Below are 17,727 nucleotides of genomic sequence, written 5' to 3'. Positions count from 1 at the left end.
CATTAAGATTAATTGTCAGATTCAACAGAAGATCTCTTTGTTTCTTGGGACCTAGAACAAGCATCTCTGTTTTGTCCGAGTTTAATAGTAGAACGTTTGCAGCCATCCACTTCCTTATGTCTGAAACACATGCTTCTAGCGAGGGCAATTTTGGGGCTTCACCATGTTTCATTGAAATGTACAGCTGTGTGTCATCCGCATAGCAGTGAAAGTTTACATTATGTTTTCGAATAACATCCCCAAGAGGTAAAATATATAGTGAAAACAATAGTGGTCCTAAAACAGAACCTTGAGGAACACCGAAATTTACAGTTGATTTGTCAGAGGACAAACCATTCACAGAGACAAACTGATATCTTTCCGACAGATAAGACCTAAACCAGGCCAGAACATGTCCGTGTAGACCAATTTGGGTTTCCAATCTCTCCAAAAGAATGTGGTGATCGATGGTATCAAAAGCAGCATTAAGGTCTAGGAGCACGAGGACAGATGCAGAGCCTCGGTCCGATGCCATTAAAATGTCATTTACCACCTTCACAAGTGCCGTCTCAGTGCTATGATGGGGTCTAAAACCAGACTGAAGCATTTCGTATACATTGTTTGTCTTCAGGAAGGCAGTGAGTTGCTGCGCAACAGCCTTCTCTAAAATCTTTGAGAGGAATGGAAGATTCGATATAGGCCGATAGTTTTTATATTTTCTGGGTCAAGGTTTGGCTTTTTCAAGAGAGGCTTTATTACTGCCACTTTTAGTGAGTTTGGTACACATCCAGTGGATAGAGAGCCGTTTATTATGTTCAACATAGGAGGGCCAAGCACAGGAAGCAGCTCTTTCAGTAGTTTAGTTGGAATAGGGTCCAGTATACAGCTTGAAGGTTTAGAGGCCATGATTATTTTCATCATTGTGTCAAGAGATATAGTACTAAAACACTTGAGCGTCTCTCTTGATCCTAGGTCCTGGCAGAGTTGTGCAGACTCAGGACAACTGAGGTTTGGAGGAATACGCAGGTTTAAAGAGGAGTCCGTAATTTGCTTTCTAATAATCATAATCTTTTCCTCAAAGAAGTTCATGAATTTATCACTGCTAAAGTGAAAGTCATCCTCTCTTGGGGAATGCTGCTTTTTAGTTAGCTTTGCCACAGTATCAAAAAGGAATTTCGGATTGTTCTTATTTTCCTCAATTAAGTTAGAAAAATAGGACGATCGAGCAGCAGTAAGGGCTCTTCGGTACTGCACGGTACCGTCCTTCCAAGCTAGTCGGAAGACTTCCAGTTTGGTGTGGCGCCATTTCCGTTCCAATTTTCTGGAAGCTTGCTTCAGAGCTCGGGTATTTTCTGTGTACCAGGGAGCTAGTTTCTTATGAGACATTTTTTTAGTTTTTAGGGGTGCAACTGCATCTAGGGTATTGCGCAAGGTTAAATTGAGATCCTCAGTTAGGTGGTTAACGGATTTTTGTCCTCTGGCGTCCTTGGGTAGGCAGAGGGAGTCTGGAAGGGCATCAAGGAATCTTTGTGTTGTCTGTGAATTTATAGCACGACTTTTGATGTTCCTTGGTTGGGGTCTGAGCAGATTATTTGTTGCAATTGCAAACGTAATAAAATGGTGGTCCGATAGTCCAGGATTATGAGGAAAAACATTAAGATCCACAACATTTATTCCATGGGACAAAACTAGGTCCAGCGTATGACTGTGACAGTGAGTGGGTCCAGAGACATGTTGGACAAAACCCACTGAGTCGATGATGGCTCCAAAAGCCTTTTGGAGTGGGTCTGTGGACTTTTCCATGTGAATATTAAAGTCACCAAAGATTAGAATATTATCTGCAATGACTACAAGGTCTGATAGGAATTCAGGGAACTCAGTGAGAAACGCTGTATATGGCCCAGGAGGCCTGTAAACAGTAGCTATAAAAAGTGATTGAGTAGGCTGCATAGATTTCATGACTAGAAGCTCAAAAGACGAAAACGTCATTTTTTTTTTTGTAAATTGAAATTTGCTATCGTAAATGTTAGCAACACCTCCGCCTTTGCGGGATGCACAGGGGATATGGTCACTAGTGTAGCCAGGAGGTGAGGCCTCATTTAACACAGTAAATTCATCAGGCTTAAGCCATGTTTCAGTCAGGCCAATCACATCAAGATGGTGTGGTCCTTCTGTAGCTCAGTTGGTAGAGCATGGCGCTTGTAACGCCAGGGTAGTGGGTTCGCTCCCCGGGACCACCCATACGTAGAATGTATGCACACATGACTGTAAGTCGCTTTGGATAAAAGCGTCTGCTAAATGGCATATATTATTATATTATTTATATTATGATCAGTGATTAGTTCATTGACTATAATTGCCTTTGAAGTAAGGGATCTAACATTAAGTAGCCCTATTTTGAGATGTGAGGTATCATGATCTCTTTCAGTAATGACAGGAATGGAGGTGGTCTTTATCCTAGTGAGATTGCTAAGGCGAACACCGCCATGTTTAGTTTTGCCCAACCTAGGTCGAGGCACAGACACGGTCTCAATGGTGATAGCTGAGCTGACTACACTGACTATGCTAGTGGCAGACTCCACTATGCTGGCAGGCTGGCTAATAGCCTGCTGCCTGGCCTGCACCCTATTTCATTGTTGAGCTAGAGGAGTTAGAGCCCTGTCTGTGTTGGCAGATAAGATGAGAGCACCCCTCCAGCTAGGATGGAGTCCGTCACTCCTCAGCAGGTCAGGCTTGGTCCTGTTTGTGGGTGAGTCCCAGAAAGAGGGCCAATTATCTACAAATTCTATCTTTTGGGAGGGGCAGAAAACAGTTTTCAACCAGCGATTGAGTTGTGAGACTCTGCTGTAGAGCTCATCACTCCCCCTAACTGAGAGGGGGCCAGAGACAATTACTCGATGCCGACACATCTTTCTAGCTGATATGCACGCAGAAGCTATGTTGCGCTTGGTGATCTCTGACTGTTTCTTCCTAACATCGTTGGTGCCGACGTGGATAACAATATCTCTATACTCTCTACACTCGCCAGTTTTAGCTTTAGCCATGTTAGAAATGTTGCGCGATTTTTAACAAAATGTTCGAAAAAGTAGAGGGTAAACTGAAGAGGTTAAATCATCACCCGTTTAGCGAAGTAGGCTGTGATTCGATGAGAAATTAACAGGCACCGCATCGATTATATGCAACGCAGGACACGCTAGATAAACTAGTAATGTCATCAACCATGTGTAGTTAACTAGTGATTATGTTAAGATTGATTGTTTTTTATAAGATCATTTTAATGCTAGCTAGCAACTTACCTTGGTTTTTTGCTGCCCTCACGTAACAGGTAGTCATCCTTCCACGCAGGCTCGTGGAGTGCAATGTAAGGCAGGTGGTCAGAGCGTTGGACTAGTAACCGAAAGGTTGCAAAAACGAATCCCCGAGTTGACAAGGTAAAAATCTGTCATTCTGCTCTGAACAAGGCACTTAACCCACTGTTCCTAGGCCGTCATTGAAAATAAGAATGTGTTCTTAACTGACTTGCCTAGTTAAATAAAGGTAAAAAACCAACAAAAAACGGCCACAATTGGTGTCCAAAAATACCGATTACCGATTGTTATGAAAACTTGAAATTGGCCCTAATTATACGGCCATTCCGATTAATCAATCGTCCTCTAGTATGTACGTACTGTCACTGTGGGGACGACGTCATCGATGCACTTATTGATGAAGCCATTGACTGATGTGGTGCACTCCTCAATGCCATCGGAATAATCCCGCAACAGTCATGTAGCGTCATCTGCTTCATCTGACCACTTTTTATAGATCGAGTCACTGGGGCTTCCTGATTAACCTCTTGATTCGAGCCATCCCGGATCCGGGATCGTGAATACAGCCTCAAGCTCATTACCATAATGCAACGTTAACTATTCATGAAAATCGCAAATGAAATGAAATAAATATATTGGCTCTCAAGCTTAGCCTTTTGTTAACAACACTGTCATCTCAGATTTTCAAAATATGCTTTTGAACCATAGCTAAACAAGCATTTGTGTAACAGTATGGCTGGCAATTATGCAGTTTTTTGTTTTTTTACGTGTTATTTCTTACATTAGTACCCCAGGTCATCTTAGGTTTCATTACATACAGTCGAGAAGAAGTACTGAATATAAGATCAGCGTCAACTCACCATCAGTACGACCAAGAATATGTTTTCCGCGATGCGGATCCTGTGTTCTGCCTTACAAACAGGTCAACGGAATTGATTCCATGCAGCGACCCCAAAAAACGACTTCGTAAAAGAGGGAAACGTAGCGGTCTTCTGGGCAGACTCCGGACACGGGCACATCGTGCACCACTCCCTAGCATTCTTCTTGCCAATGTCCAGTCTCTTGTCAACAAGGTTGATGAAATCCGAGCAAGGGTAGCATTCCAGAGGGACATCAGAGACTGTAACGTTCTCTGCTTCACGGAAACATGGCTCACTGGAGAGACGCTATCCGGGGCGGTGCAGCCAACGGGTTTCTCCACGCATCGCGCCGACGAAACAAACATCTTTCTGGTAAGAAGTGTGGCGGGGGCGTATGCCTCATGACTAACGAGACATGGTGTGATGAAAGAAACATACAGGAACTCAAATCCTTCTGTTCACCTGATTTAGAATTCCTCACAATCAAATGTAGACCGCATTATCTACCAAGAGAATTCTCTTCGATTATAATCACAGCCGTATATATCCCCACCCAAGCAGACACATCGATGGCTCTGAACAAACTTTATTTAACTCTTTGCAAACTGGAAACCATTTATCTGGAGGCTGCATTCATTGTAGCTGGGGATTTTAACAAAGCTAATCTGAAAACAAGACTCCCTAAATTTTATCAGCATATCGATTGCGCAACCTTGGATCATTGTTACTCTAACTTCCGCGACGCATATAAGGCCCTGCCCCGCCCCCCTTTCAGAAAAGCTGACCACGACTCCATTTTGTTGATCCCTGCCTACAGACAGAAACTTAAACAAGAGGCTCCCACGCTGAGGTCTACCCAATGCTGGTCTGACCAAGCTGACTCCACACTCCAAAACTGCTTCCATCACGTGGACTGGGACATGTTTCGTATTGCGTCAGATAAAAATATTGACGAATACGCTGATTCGGTGTGCGAGTTCATTAGAACGTGCGTTGAAGATGTCGTTCCCATAGCAACGATAAAAACATTCCCTAACCAGAAACCGTGGATTGATGGCAGCATTCGCATGAAACTGAAAGCGCAAACCACTGCTTTTAATCAGGGCAAGGTGTCTGGTAACATGACCGAATACAAACAGTGCAGCTATTCCCTCCGCAAGGCTATTAAACAAGCTAAGCGTCAGTACAGAGACAAAGTAGAATCTCAATTCAACGGCTCAGACACAAGAGGCATGTGGCAGGGTCTACAGTCAATCACGGACTACAAGAAGAAACCCAGCCCAGTCACGGACCAGGATGTCTTGCTCCCAGGCAGACTAAATAACTTTTTTGCCCGCTTTGAGGACAATACAGTGCCACTGGCACGGCCTGCAACGAAAACATGCAGTCTCTCCTTCACTGCAGCCGAGGTGAGTAAGACATTTAAACGTGTTAACCCTCGCAAGGCTGCAAGCCCAGACGGCATTCCCAGCCGCGCCCTCAGAGCATGCGCAGACCAGCTGGCCGGTGTGTTTACGGACATATTCAATCAATCCCTATACCAGTCTGCTGTTCCCACATGCTTCAAGAGGGCCACCATTGTTCCTGTTCCCAAGAAAGCTAAGGTAACTGAGCTAAACGACTACCGCCCCGTAGCACTCACTTCCGTCATCATGAAGTGCTTTGAGAGACTCGTCAAGGACCATATCACCTCCACCCTACCTGACACCCTAGACCCACTCCAATTTGCTTACCGCCCAAATAGGTCCACAGACGATGCAATCTCAACCACACTGCACACTGCCCTAACCCACCTGGACAAGAGGAATACCTATGTGAGAATGCTGTTCATCGACTACAGCTCGGCATTCAACACCATAGTACCCTCCAAGCTCGTCATCAAGCTCGAGACCCTGGGTCTCGACCCCGCCCTGTGCAACTGGGTACTGGACTTCCTGACGTGCCGCCCACAGGTGGTGAGGGTAGGCAACAACATCTCCTCCCCGCTGATCCTCAACACGGGGGCCCCACAAGGGTGCGTTCTGAGCCCTCTCCTGTACTCCCTGTTCACCTACGACTGCGTGGCTACGCACGCCTCCAACTCAATCATCAAGTTTGCGGACGACACAACAGTGGTAGGCTTGATTACCAACAACGACGAGACGACCTACAGGGAGGAGGTGAGGGCCCTCGGAGTGTGGTGTCAGGAAAATAACCTCACACTCAACGTCAACAAAACTAAGGAGATGATTGTGGACTTCAGGAAACAGCAGAGGGAACACCCCCATATCCACATCGATGGAACAGTAGTGGAGAGGGTAGCAAGTTTTAAGTTCCTCGGCATACACATCACAGACAAACTGAATTTGTCCACTCACACTGACAGCGTCGTGAAGAAGGCGCAGCAGCGCCTCTTCAACCTCAGGAGGCTGAAGAAATTCGGCTTGTCACCAAAAGCACTCACAAACTTCTACAGATGCACAATCGAGAGCATCCTGGCGGGCTGTATCACCGCCTGGTACGGCAACTGCTCCGCCCTCAACCGTAAGGCTCTCCAGAGGGTAGTGAGGTCTGCACAACGCATCACCGGGGGCAAACTACCTGCCCTCCAGGACACCTACACCACCCGATGTTACAGGAAGGCCATAAAGATCATCAAGGACATCAACCACCCGTGCCACTGCCTGTTCACCCCGCTATCATCCAGAAGGCGAGGTCAGTACAGGTGCATCAAAGCTGGGACCGAGAGACTGAAAAACAGCTTCTATCTCAAGGCCATCAGACTGTTAAACAGCCACCACTAACATTGAGTGGCTGCTGCCAACACACTGACATTGACACTGACCCAACTCCAGCCACTTTAATAATGGGAATTGATGGGAAATGATGTAAATATATCACTAGCCACTTTAAACAATGCTACCTTATATAATGTTACTTACCCTACATTATTCATCTCATATGCATACGTATATACTGTACTCTATATCATCGACTGCATCCTTATGTAATACATGTATCACTAGCCACTTTAACTATGCCACTTTGTTTACTTTGTCTACATACTCATCTCATATGTATATACTGTACTCGATACCATCTACTGTATGCTGCCCTGTACCATCACTCATTCATATATCCTTATGTACATATTCTTTATCCCCTTACACTATGTATAAGACAGTAGTTTTGGAATTGTTAGTTAGATTACTTGTTGGTTATCACTGCATTGTCGGAACTAGAAGCACAAGCATTTCGCTACACTCGCATTAACATCTGCTAACCATGTGTATGTGACAAATAAAATTTGATTTGATTTGAGTATTGATAGCCTAGCATAGCATTAAGCCTGGCATTCAGCATGCAACATTTTCACAAAAACAAGAAAAGCATTCAAATAAAATAATTTACCTTTGAAGAACTTCAGATGTTTTCAATGAGGAGACTCTCAGTTAGATAGCAAATGTTCAGTTTTTACAAAAATATTATTTGTGTAGACAAATCGCTCCGTTTTCTTCATCACATTTGGGTAAGAAAAAACCCGAAAATTAAGTCATTACAACGCAAACGTTTTTCCAAATTAACTCCATAATATCGACAGAAACATGGCAAAAGTTGTTTAGAATCGATCCTCAAGGTGTTTTTCACATATCTATCGATGATAAATCATTCGTGGCAGTTTAGTTTCTCCTCTGAAGAAATGGAACGCGCATGTACCTAGAGATTACGTAATAATTTTGACGCAGGACACCGGTAAATGTAGCCTCTTATGGTCAATCTTCCAATGATATGCCTACAAATACGTCACAATGCTGCAGACACCTTGGGGAAACGACAGAAAGGGCAGGCTCATTCCTGGCGCATTCACAGCCATATAAGGAGACATTGGAACACAGCGCCTTCAGAATCTGGGACATTTCCTGTATGCAATTTCATCTTGGTTTCGCCAGTAGCATTAGTTCTGGGGCACTCACAGATAATATCTTTGCAGTTTGGAAATGTCAGAGTTTTGTCTTTCCTAAGCTGTCAATTACATGCATAGTCGAGCATCTTTTCGTGACAAAATATCTTGTTAAAACCGGGAACGTTTTTTATACAAAAATTAAAAGAGCGCCCCCTATCTCGAAGAAATGAAATGTTTGCTTGTAAGCAGGGTTCAGGAACATAGAATTATGGTCAGAATTCCCAAAGGGCGAGGGAGAGCTTTGTATGTGTCCCTGTTTGTGGAATAAAGTTGGTCCAGAGTTTTTTACCCTCTTGTTGCACATTCATCATGCTGATAGAAATTTGGTAAGACGGATTTAAGTTTACTACTAGGAGCGCTGCCTTTGTGGTAGCGTTTTCCTGTTTGTTTATGGCGAAATACAGCTCATTCTGTGCGGTCTTAGTGCCAGCATCAATCTTTGGTGTTATGTAGACAGCTACGAAAAATACAGATGAGAACTCTCCAGGTAGATTTTTTAATTTTTTTTTGTTTCACCTTTATTTAACCAGGTAGGCTAGTTGAGAGCAAGTTCTCATTTGCAACTGCGACCTGGCCAAGATAAAGCGTATGTAACGGCGTTCTTCGTTTCTAGAAAGAGATTCGGACTGAAATGCAGCGTGGTGGTTACTCATGACTTTAATGAAAAAAAGCGATACATGAAATAACTATACAAATACAAAAACAACAAACGGAACCTGAAACCTAATTACAGCCTATCTGGTGAAACTACACAGAGACAGGAACAATCACCCACGAAATACAAAGCGAAACCCAGGCTACCTAAATATGGTTCCCAATCAGAGACAACGAGAATCACCTGACTCTGATTGAGAACCGCCTCAGGCAGCCAACCTATGCTACACCCCTACTCAGCCGCAATCCCAATACCTACAAAACCCCCAATACGAAACACAACATAAACCCATGTCACACCCTGGCCAGACCAAATATATAACCAAAACACAAAACACTATGACCAAGGCGTGACAGAACCCCCCCCCCCCTAAGGTGCGGACTCCCGGACGCACCTAAAAACCATAGGGAGGGTCCGGGTGGGCGTCTGTCCATGGTGGCAGTTCCGGCTCGGGACGTGGACCCCACTCCATTAATGTCCTAGTTCCTCCCCTTCGCGTCCTGGGATAATCCACCCTCGCCGCCGACCATGGCCTGATAGTCCTCACCCAGAACCCCACAGAACTGAGGGGCAGCTCGGGACTGAGGGGCAGCTCGGGACTGAGGGGCAGCTCGGGACTGAGGGGCAGCTCGAGACTGAGGGGCAGCCCGGAACTGAGGGGCAGCCCAGGACTGAGGGGCAGCCGGCACTGGAAACACTGTGCGCTCCATAGTATAACACAGTGCCTGCCCGGTCTCTCTAGCCCCCCGGTAAGCACAGGGAGTTTGCGCAGGTATCCTACCTGGTGTAGCCATACTCCTTGTAAGCCACCCCCCCAATAATTTTTTTGAGCTGCTTTTCGGGCTTTCATCTGCGTCGCCGTGCTGCCTCCTCATACCAGCGCCTCTCCGCTTTTCCGCCTCTAGTTCCTCCTTGGGGCGGCGATATTCACCAGGCTGAGCCCAGGGTCCTTTTCCGTCCAGTTCTTCCTCCCATGTCCAATTCTCCAAGTGGTGCAGCCTCTCCCACTGCAGCTGCTCCTCACGATTAATAGGGAGAGTTTGGCTCAGGTCTGACTCCTGACTCAGCCACTCTCCCTCTGAGCCCTCCCCCAATAAATATTTGGGGGTGACTTTCTCGTTTCGCTCTGCGCCGCCGTGTCTTTCTCTTCGACTCCATTCTCCTATAGCCCTCTTCGCACTGCTCCAGCGAATCCCAGGCGGGCTCCGGCACTCTCTCTGGGTCGACCGCCCACCTGTCTATTTCTTCCCACGTAGTATACTCCATGCTTCTGCTGTCCATAACGTCCTCCCTTCGCTGTTCATGCTGTCGCTGCCTGTTAACACGCTGCTCGGTCCGTGTGTGGTGGGTGATTCTGTAACTGCGTTCTTCGTTTGTAGAAAGAGAGTCGGACCGAAATGCAGCGTGGTGGTTACTCATGACTTTAATGAAAAAAGCGATACATGAAATAACTATACAAATACAAAAACAACAAACGGAACGTGAAACCTAATTACAGCCTATCTGGTGAAACTACACAGAGACAGGAACAATCACCCACGAAATACAAAGCGAAACCCAGGCTACCTAAATACGGTTCCCAATCAGAGACAACGAGAATCACCTGACTCTGAATGAGAACCGCCTCAGGCAGCCAACCCAAGCTACACCCTCACTCAGCCGCATTCCCAATACCTACAAAAACCCCAATACGAAACACAACATAAACCCATGTCACACCCTGGCCTGACCAAACACAAAACACTATGACCAAGGCGTGACAGCAATTCGACACATATAACAACACAGAGTTACACATGGAATAAACAAAACATACAGTCAATAATACAGTAGAACAAAATTAAACAAAACGTCTATATACAGTGAGTGCAAATGAGGTAAGTTAAGGAAATAAATAGGCCATGGTGGCGAAGTAATTACAATATAGCAATTAAACACTGGAATGGTAGAACGGCAGAAGATGAATGTGCAGGTGGAGATACTGGGGTGCAAAGGAGCAAAATAAATAAATACCAGTATGGGGATGAGGTAGGTAGATAGATTGGCTGTTTACAGATAGGCTATGTACAGGTGCAGTGATCTGTAAAATGCTCTGACAGTTGGTGCTTAAAGCTAGTGAGGGAGATGTGAGTCTCTAGCTTCAGAAATGTTTGCAATTCGTTCCGGTCATGGGCAGCAGAGAACTGGAAGGAAAGGCGACCAAAGGAGGAATTGGCTTTGGGTGTCACCAGTGAGATATATCTGCTGGAGCGCGTGCTACGAGTGGGTGCTGCTATGGTGACCAGTGAGCTGAGATAAGGCGGGGCTTTACCTAGCAGAGACTTGTAGATAACCTGTAGCCAGTGGGTTTGGCGACGAGTATGAAGCGAGGGCCAGCCAACGAGAGTGTACAGGTCGCAATGGTGGGTAGTATATGGGGCTTTGGTGACAAAACAGATGGCACTGTGATAGACTGCATCCAGTTTGTTGTGTAGAGTGTTGTAGGGTATTTTATAGATGACATCACCAAAGTCGAGGATCGGTAGGATGGTCAGTTTAACGAGGGTATGTTTAGCAGCATGAGTGAAGGATGCTTTGTTGCGATATAGGAAGCCAATTCTAGATCTAATTTTGGATTGGAGATGCTTCATGTGAGTCTGGAAGGAAAGTTTACAGTCTAACCAGACACCCAGGTATATGTAGTTGTCCACGTATTCTAAGTCAGAGCCGTCCAGAGTAGTGATGCTGGACGGGCGAGCAGGTGCGGGCAGCGATAGATTGAAAATCATGCATTTAGTTTTTACTTGCGTTTAAGAGCAGTTGGAGGCCATGGAAGGAGAGTTGTATGGCATTGAAGCTCGTTTGGAGGTTAGTTAACACAGTGTCCAAGGAGGGGCCAGAAGTATACAGAATGGTGTCGTCTGCATAGAGGTGGATCAGAGAATCACCAGCAGCAAGCGCAACATCATTGATGTATACAAAAAAGAGAGTCGGCACGAGAATTGAACCCAGTGGCACACCCATAGAGACTGTCAGAGGTCCCGACAACAGGCCCTCCGATTTGACACACTGAACTCTATCAGAGAAGTAGTTGGTAAACCAGGCGAGGCAATCATTTGACAAACCAAGGCTGTCGAGTCTGCCAATAAGAATGTTGTGATTGACAGAGTCGAAAGCCTGGGCCAGGTCGATGAATACAGCTGCACAGTAATGTCTCTTATCGATGGCGGTTATGATGTCGTTCAGAACCTTGAGCGTGGCTGAGGTGCACCCATGACCTGCTCTGAAACCAGATTGCATAGCGGAGAAGTTACGGTGGGATTCGAAGTGGTCAGTAATCTGTTTGTTAACTTGGCTTTCGAAGACCTTAGAAAGACAGGGTAGGATAGATATAGGTCTGTAGCAGTTTGGGTCTAGAGTGTCACCCCCTTTGAAGAGGGGGATGACCGCTGCAGCTTTCCAATCTTTGGGAATCTCAGACGATACGAAAGAGTGGTTGAACAGGCTAGTAATAGGGGTTGCAACAATTTCGGCAGATAATTTTAGAAAGAGAGGGTCCAGATTGTCTAGCCCGGCTGATTTGTAGGGATCCAGATTTTGCAGCTCTTTCAGAACATCGGCTATCTGGATTTGTGTAAAGGAGAAATGGTGGGGGCTTTGGCGGGTTGCTGTGGAGGGTGCTGGGCAGTTGACCGGGGTAGGGGTAGCGATGTGGAAAGCATGGCCAGCCGTAGAGAAATGCTTATTGAAATGATCAATTATAGCAGATTTATCGGGGGTGACAATGTTTCCTAGCCTCAAAGCAGTGGGCAGCTGGGAGGAGGTGCTCTTATTCTCCATGGACTTTACAGTGTCCCAGAACTTTTTTGAGTTAATACTACAGTGTGGTCGACAGCTTATATATTATCATGAGATACTCTACTTCAGGCGAGCAAAACCTCGAGACTTCCTTACATATCGTGCACCAGCTGTTACAGTTGAAGTCGGAAGATTACATACACCTTAGCCAAATACATTTAAAATCAGTTTTTCACAATTCCTGACATTTAATCCTAGTAAACATTCCCTGTCTTAGGTCAGTTAGGATCATAACATTATTTATAGAATGTGAAATGTCAGAATAATAGTAGAGAGAATGATTTATTTCAGCTTTTATTTCTTTCATCACATTGCCAGTGGGTCAGCAGGTTACATACACTCAGTTAGTATTTGGTAGCATTGCCTTTAAATTGTTTACTTGGGTCAAAAGTTTCAGGTAGCTTTCCACAAGCTTCCCACAATAAATTGGGTGTCTTACCAGACACCACTGTTATTTCCTGCTGATACAGCCTATAACCAACAGGCTGTATTTTGATAATGTCGTCGTTCAGCCGCGACTCTGTGAAACAAGACATTACGGGTTTGAATGTCCCGTTGGTAGTTTAATCTTCTGCGTAGGTCATCGATTTTAATTTCCAAAGATTACACATTTGCTAGCAGAATGGAAGGAAGTGGGGGTTTATTCAATAGACTACGAATTCTCCCCTTTTTCTCCGCTTTCTCTTCACGCAAATGACGGGGATCTGGGCCTGTTCCCGGGGAAGCAGTATATCATTCACGTCGGACTTGTCAGACTCATTAAAGGAAAAAAAGTATTCTGCCAGTCCGTGGTGAGTAATCGTAGTCCTGATGTTCAGAAGTTATTTTTGGTCATCAGAGACGGTAACAGCAATGTTATGTACAAAATCAGTTAAAAAAAATAAAACAACACAAAAAAACACAATTGGTTAGGAATTTGTAAAACGTCAGCCTTGTTCTATCTCATTACCTTTTGAATCTCTGTATCTGTCTGTCTGTCTGTCTGTCTGTCTGTCTGTCTGTCTGTCTGTCTGTCTGTCTGTCTGTCTGTCTGTCTGTCTGTCTGTCTGTCTGTCTGTCTGTCTGTCTGTCTGTCTGTCTGTCTGTCTGTCTGTCTGTCTGTCTGTCTGTCTGTCTGTAGAACTATGGATCAGGTACGTGAAAGCAATAAACCTACTTGTCACAGATCCTCCAAGTGACGTGAACAAGGATAGTATGAAGGGGATTACTTTTTGATTCAAACCCAGCCCTAATGTCAAGACAGGCTGATTCTTCAATACCGTCCTTTAACAAAGGCAATGGGAATTTAATCAAATCTCTCCTTGTCAGATATTCATTCAATCAAACCTGGGCTGGATAACATAGCAACAGCTTCACATTATTCTCACTGTCAACTTTTTCTCCACCATCACTTTTTATCACAAGCTACAAGACAAGCTACAAGATAATAAGTGCATTATTCTACCCAGAGAAACACATACAAGGTCCTCTCAGTCCTTACTTCGGCAAAATCTGGCCATGACTCAATTCTCCTGCTTCCTGAGTACAAGTAAAATCTCAAACAGGAAGTTCCAGTGATGCGCTCAATACAGAAGTGGTCAGACGAAGCAGACGCGAGGCCACAAGGCTGTTTTGCATGCTGGGATATGTTCCGCGATTCATCCAATAAAATTGAGGAGTTTACCACAGTCACGTGCTTCATCAATAAGTGTATAGATGATGTCGTCCCCACAGTGACTTTAAGAATGTATCCCGACCAAAAACCATGGATTACAGGCAACATTCACACAGGGCTAAATGCTAGAGCTACCGCTTACAAGGAACTGGACACGGACATGGACGTATAAAAGAAAGCCCACTACGACCTCCGACGAAACATCATACGTAGAAAAGGACAATATAGGAGGATGGTGGAATCCTATTACACCGGCGCTAATGCTCGTCGTATCTGGCAGGGCTTTCAGACGATAACGGATTACAAAGGGAAACCCAGCCATGAGTTGCCCAGCAATGTAGAATTCCTAAATGAGCTAAGTGCCTTTTATGCTCGCTTCTCGGAATATAACACTGTGCCTTGCGTGAAAGCCTCTGTTTGTCCAGATGACTGTGTGATTTTTCACTCCGTGGCCAATGTGAGCAAAACGTTTAAACTGGTTGACAATCACAAGATGGAATACCTTGGCACGTTCTCAAAGCATCACCAGCTGACAAGTATCTTCACAGACGTTTTCAATCTATCCTTGTCCCAGTCTGTAATCTCAATTTGTTTCAAGTTTACCACCATTGTCCCTGTTCCCAAGAGCTGCAAGGTAACCTGCCTAAATGACTATCGCCCTGTAGCACTCACATATGTTTTTATGAAATGTTTTGAAAGGCTGGTCATGACACACATCAAACCATCAATCCAGACATCCTGGACCAACTAGAATTTGCATGCTGCCCTACCAGATCCACAGATGATGCAATCTCAATTGCACTACACACTGCTCTCTCCCACCTGGACAAGAGGGGAAATAACTATGTGAGAATTATGTTCATAGACTACAGCTCAGCGTTCAACACCATAGTCCCCTCCAAGCTCATCTCCAAGCTAGAGACCCTGAAACTGAACCTCTCCCTCTGCATCTGGATCTTGGACTTCCTGAGGGTAGGCAACAATCCCTCTGCCACGCTGACCCTCAACATGGGGGATCCTCAGGGGTGTGTGCTTAGTCCCCTCCTGTACTCCCTGTTCACCCACAACTGAGTGGCCATGCACGACTCCAACACCATCATCAAGTTTGAAGAAGGTGTTTGAAGACGGTGTTAGGCCTAATCACCGACGGTGATCAGTCAGCCTACAGGAGGAGGTCAGAGACTTAGCAGAGTGGTGCCAGGACAACAACCTCTTCCTCAACGTCAGTAAGACCAAGGAGCTGATTGTGGACTATAGGAGAAATAGGGGAGAACACACCCCATCCACATCGACGGGGCTGTTGTTTGAGCAGGTCGAGAGCTTCAAGTTCCTTGGCATCCACATTACTAAGAACCTAACATGGTCCACACCCACACAGCCGCGAAGAGTGCATGGCAGCGACTCTTCCTCCTCAGGAGGCTGAAAAACTTTGACATGGGCCCTCGAATCCTTAAAAAGATATACAGCTGCACCATCGAGAGCATCTTGACTGGCTGCATCAACGATTGGTATTGCAAATGCACCGCCTTTGACCGCAAAGCTCTACAGAGGGTGGTGCCGACAGCCCAGTACATCACTGGGGCCGAGCTCCCTGACACCGAGGACCTCTATCAGACTTTACAGGAGGAAGGCCCAAAAAATTGCCAAAGACTCCAGACATCCAAGCCATAGACTGTTCACTCTGCAGGCTCCGAGACAACTTCTACCCCAAAAGCATAAGACTGCTAAATAGACATACTGCTAAATAGTCAATTCAGGGTAACCAAACGATCTGCACTGACCCTATGCAATCTCTATAGACTTTATATACACACCATATACACACTCACTCACATACACATAACACACAGGAAGACCGACACGACACAAACAGACTTACATTCACACGCACACATGCACAATCACATATACTTTTACACTCATAATTTTCTGCAGCTACTATTTCTGTCATATTATTACCTATCCGGAAGCATAGTCACTTTACCCTGCCTTCATGTACACTACCATTCAACAGTTTGGGGTCATTTAGAAATGTCCTTGTTTTTGAAATAAAAGCTAATGTTTTGTCCATTAAAAGAACATTAAATAGATTAGAAATACAGTGTAGACATTGTTAATGTTGTAAATGACTATTGTAGCTGGAAACGGCTGATTTTTAATGTAATATCTACATAGGTCTACAGAGGCCCATTATCAGCAACCATCACTCCTGTGTTCCAATGGCACATTTTGTGCTCCACATTGATCTGGTACTAGTACTCCCTGTATATAGCTCCATAGTGATCTGGTAATGGTACTCCCTGTATATAGCTGCACATTGATCTGGTAATGGTACTCCCTGTTTATAGCTCCACATTGATCTGGTACTGGTACTCCCTGTATATAGCTCCATAGTGATCTGGTAATGGTAGTCCCTGTATATAGCTGCACATTGATCTGGTAATGGTACTCCCTGTTTATAGCTCCACATTGATCTGGTACTGGTACTCCCTGTATATAGCTCCATAGTGATCTGGTAATGGTACTCCCTGTATATAGCTCCATAGTGATCTGGTACTGGTACTCCCTGTATATAGCTGCACATTGATCTGGTAATGGTACTGGTACTCCCTGTATATAGCTCCATAGTGATCTGGTAATGGTACTCCCTGTATATAGCTCCATAGTGATCTGGTAATGGTACTCCCTGTATATAGCTGCACATTGATCTGGTACTGGTACTCCCTGTATATAGTTGCACATTGATCTGGTACTGGTACTCCCTGTATATAGCTCCACATTGATCTGGTACTGGTACTCCCTGTATATAGCTCCATAGTGATCTGGTACTGGTACTCCCTGTATATAGCTCCATAGTGATCTGGTAATGGTACTCCCTGTATATAGCTGCACATTGATCTGGTAATGGTACTCCCTGTATATAGCTGCACATTGATCTGGTACTGGTACTCCCTGTATATAGTTGCACATTGATCTGGTACTGGTACTCCCTGTATATAGCTCCATAGTGATCTGGTACTGGTACTCCCTGTATATAGCTCCACATTGATCTGGTACTGGTTCTCCCTGTATATAGCTCCACATTGATCTGGTACTGGTACTCCCTGTATATAGCCCCACATTGATCTGGTACTGGTACTCCCTGTATATAGCTGCACATTGATCTGGTACTGGTACTCCCTGTATATAGCTCCATAGTGATCTGGTAATGGTACTCCCTGTATATAGCTGCACATTGATCTGGTAATGGTACTCCCTGTATATAGCTCCATAGTGATCTGGTACTGGTACTCCCTGTATTTAGCTGCACATTGATCTGGTAATGGTACTCCCTGTTTATAGCTCCACATTGATCTGGTACTGGTACTCCCTGTATATAGCTCCATAGTGATCTGGTACTGGTACTCCCTGTATATAGCTCCATAGTGATCTGGTAATGGTACTCCCTGTATATAGCTGCACATTGATCTGGTAATGGTACTCCCTGTATA

At 45.0% G+C, this 17,727-nt stretch overlaps 2 protein-coding genes across 8 annotated transcripts in view; one reads left to right on the top strand and one right to left on the bottom strand.

The window, feature by feature from the left end:
* The window catches only part of LOC118372431 (ephrin type-A receptor 3-like), a 230,768-nt gene that overhangs the window by 69,734 nt on the left and 143,307 nt on the right, over positions 1-17,727 (top strand). The gene's annotated exons all lie outside the window — the stretch shown is intronic.
* LOC127910998 (uncharacterized) lies at positions 643-2,057 on the bottom strand. The gene has a single exon (XM_052476505.1). It carries the CDS (start codon positions 1,966-1,968, stop codon positions 643-645), a length of 1,326 nt encoding a protein of 441 aa, XP_052332465.1. The 5' UTR covers positions 1,969-2,057.

Source organism: Oncorhynchus keta, chromosome 23 (genome assembly GCF_023373465.1).
Source record: "Oncorhynchus keta strain PuntledgeMale-10-30-2019 chromosome 23, Oket_V2, whole genome shotgun sequence".
In the NCBI taxonomy this organism is placed as follows: Eukaryota; Metazoa; Chordata; class Actinopteri; order Salmoniformes; family Salmonidae; genus Oncorhynchus; species Oncorhynchus keta.
Note: the sequence above shows the minus strand (reverse complement) of the source record. Positions and strands in the feature narration are given on the sequence as shown.

What these genes read in the sequence shown, in the direction of transcription:
- LOC127910998 (XM_052476505.1), bottom strand. Translation starts at nt 1,968, where the DNA reads ATGACGTTTTCGTCTTTTGAGCTTCTAGTCATGAAATCTATGCAGCCT.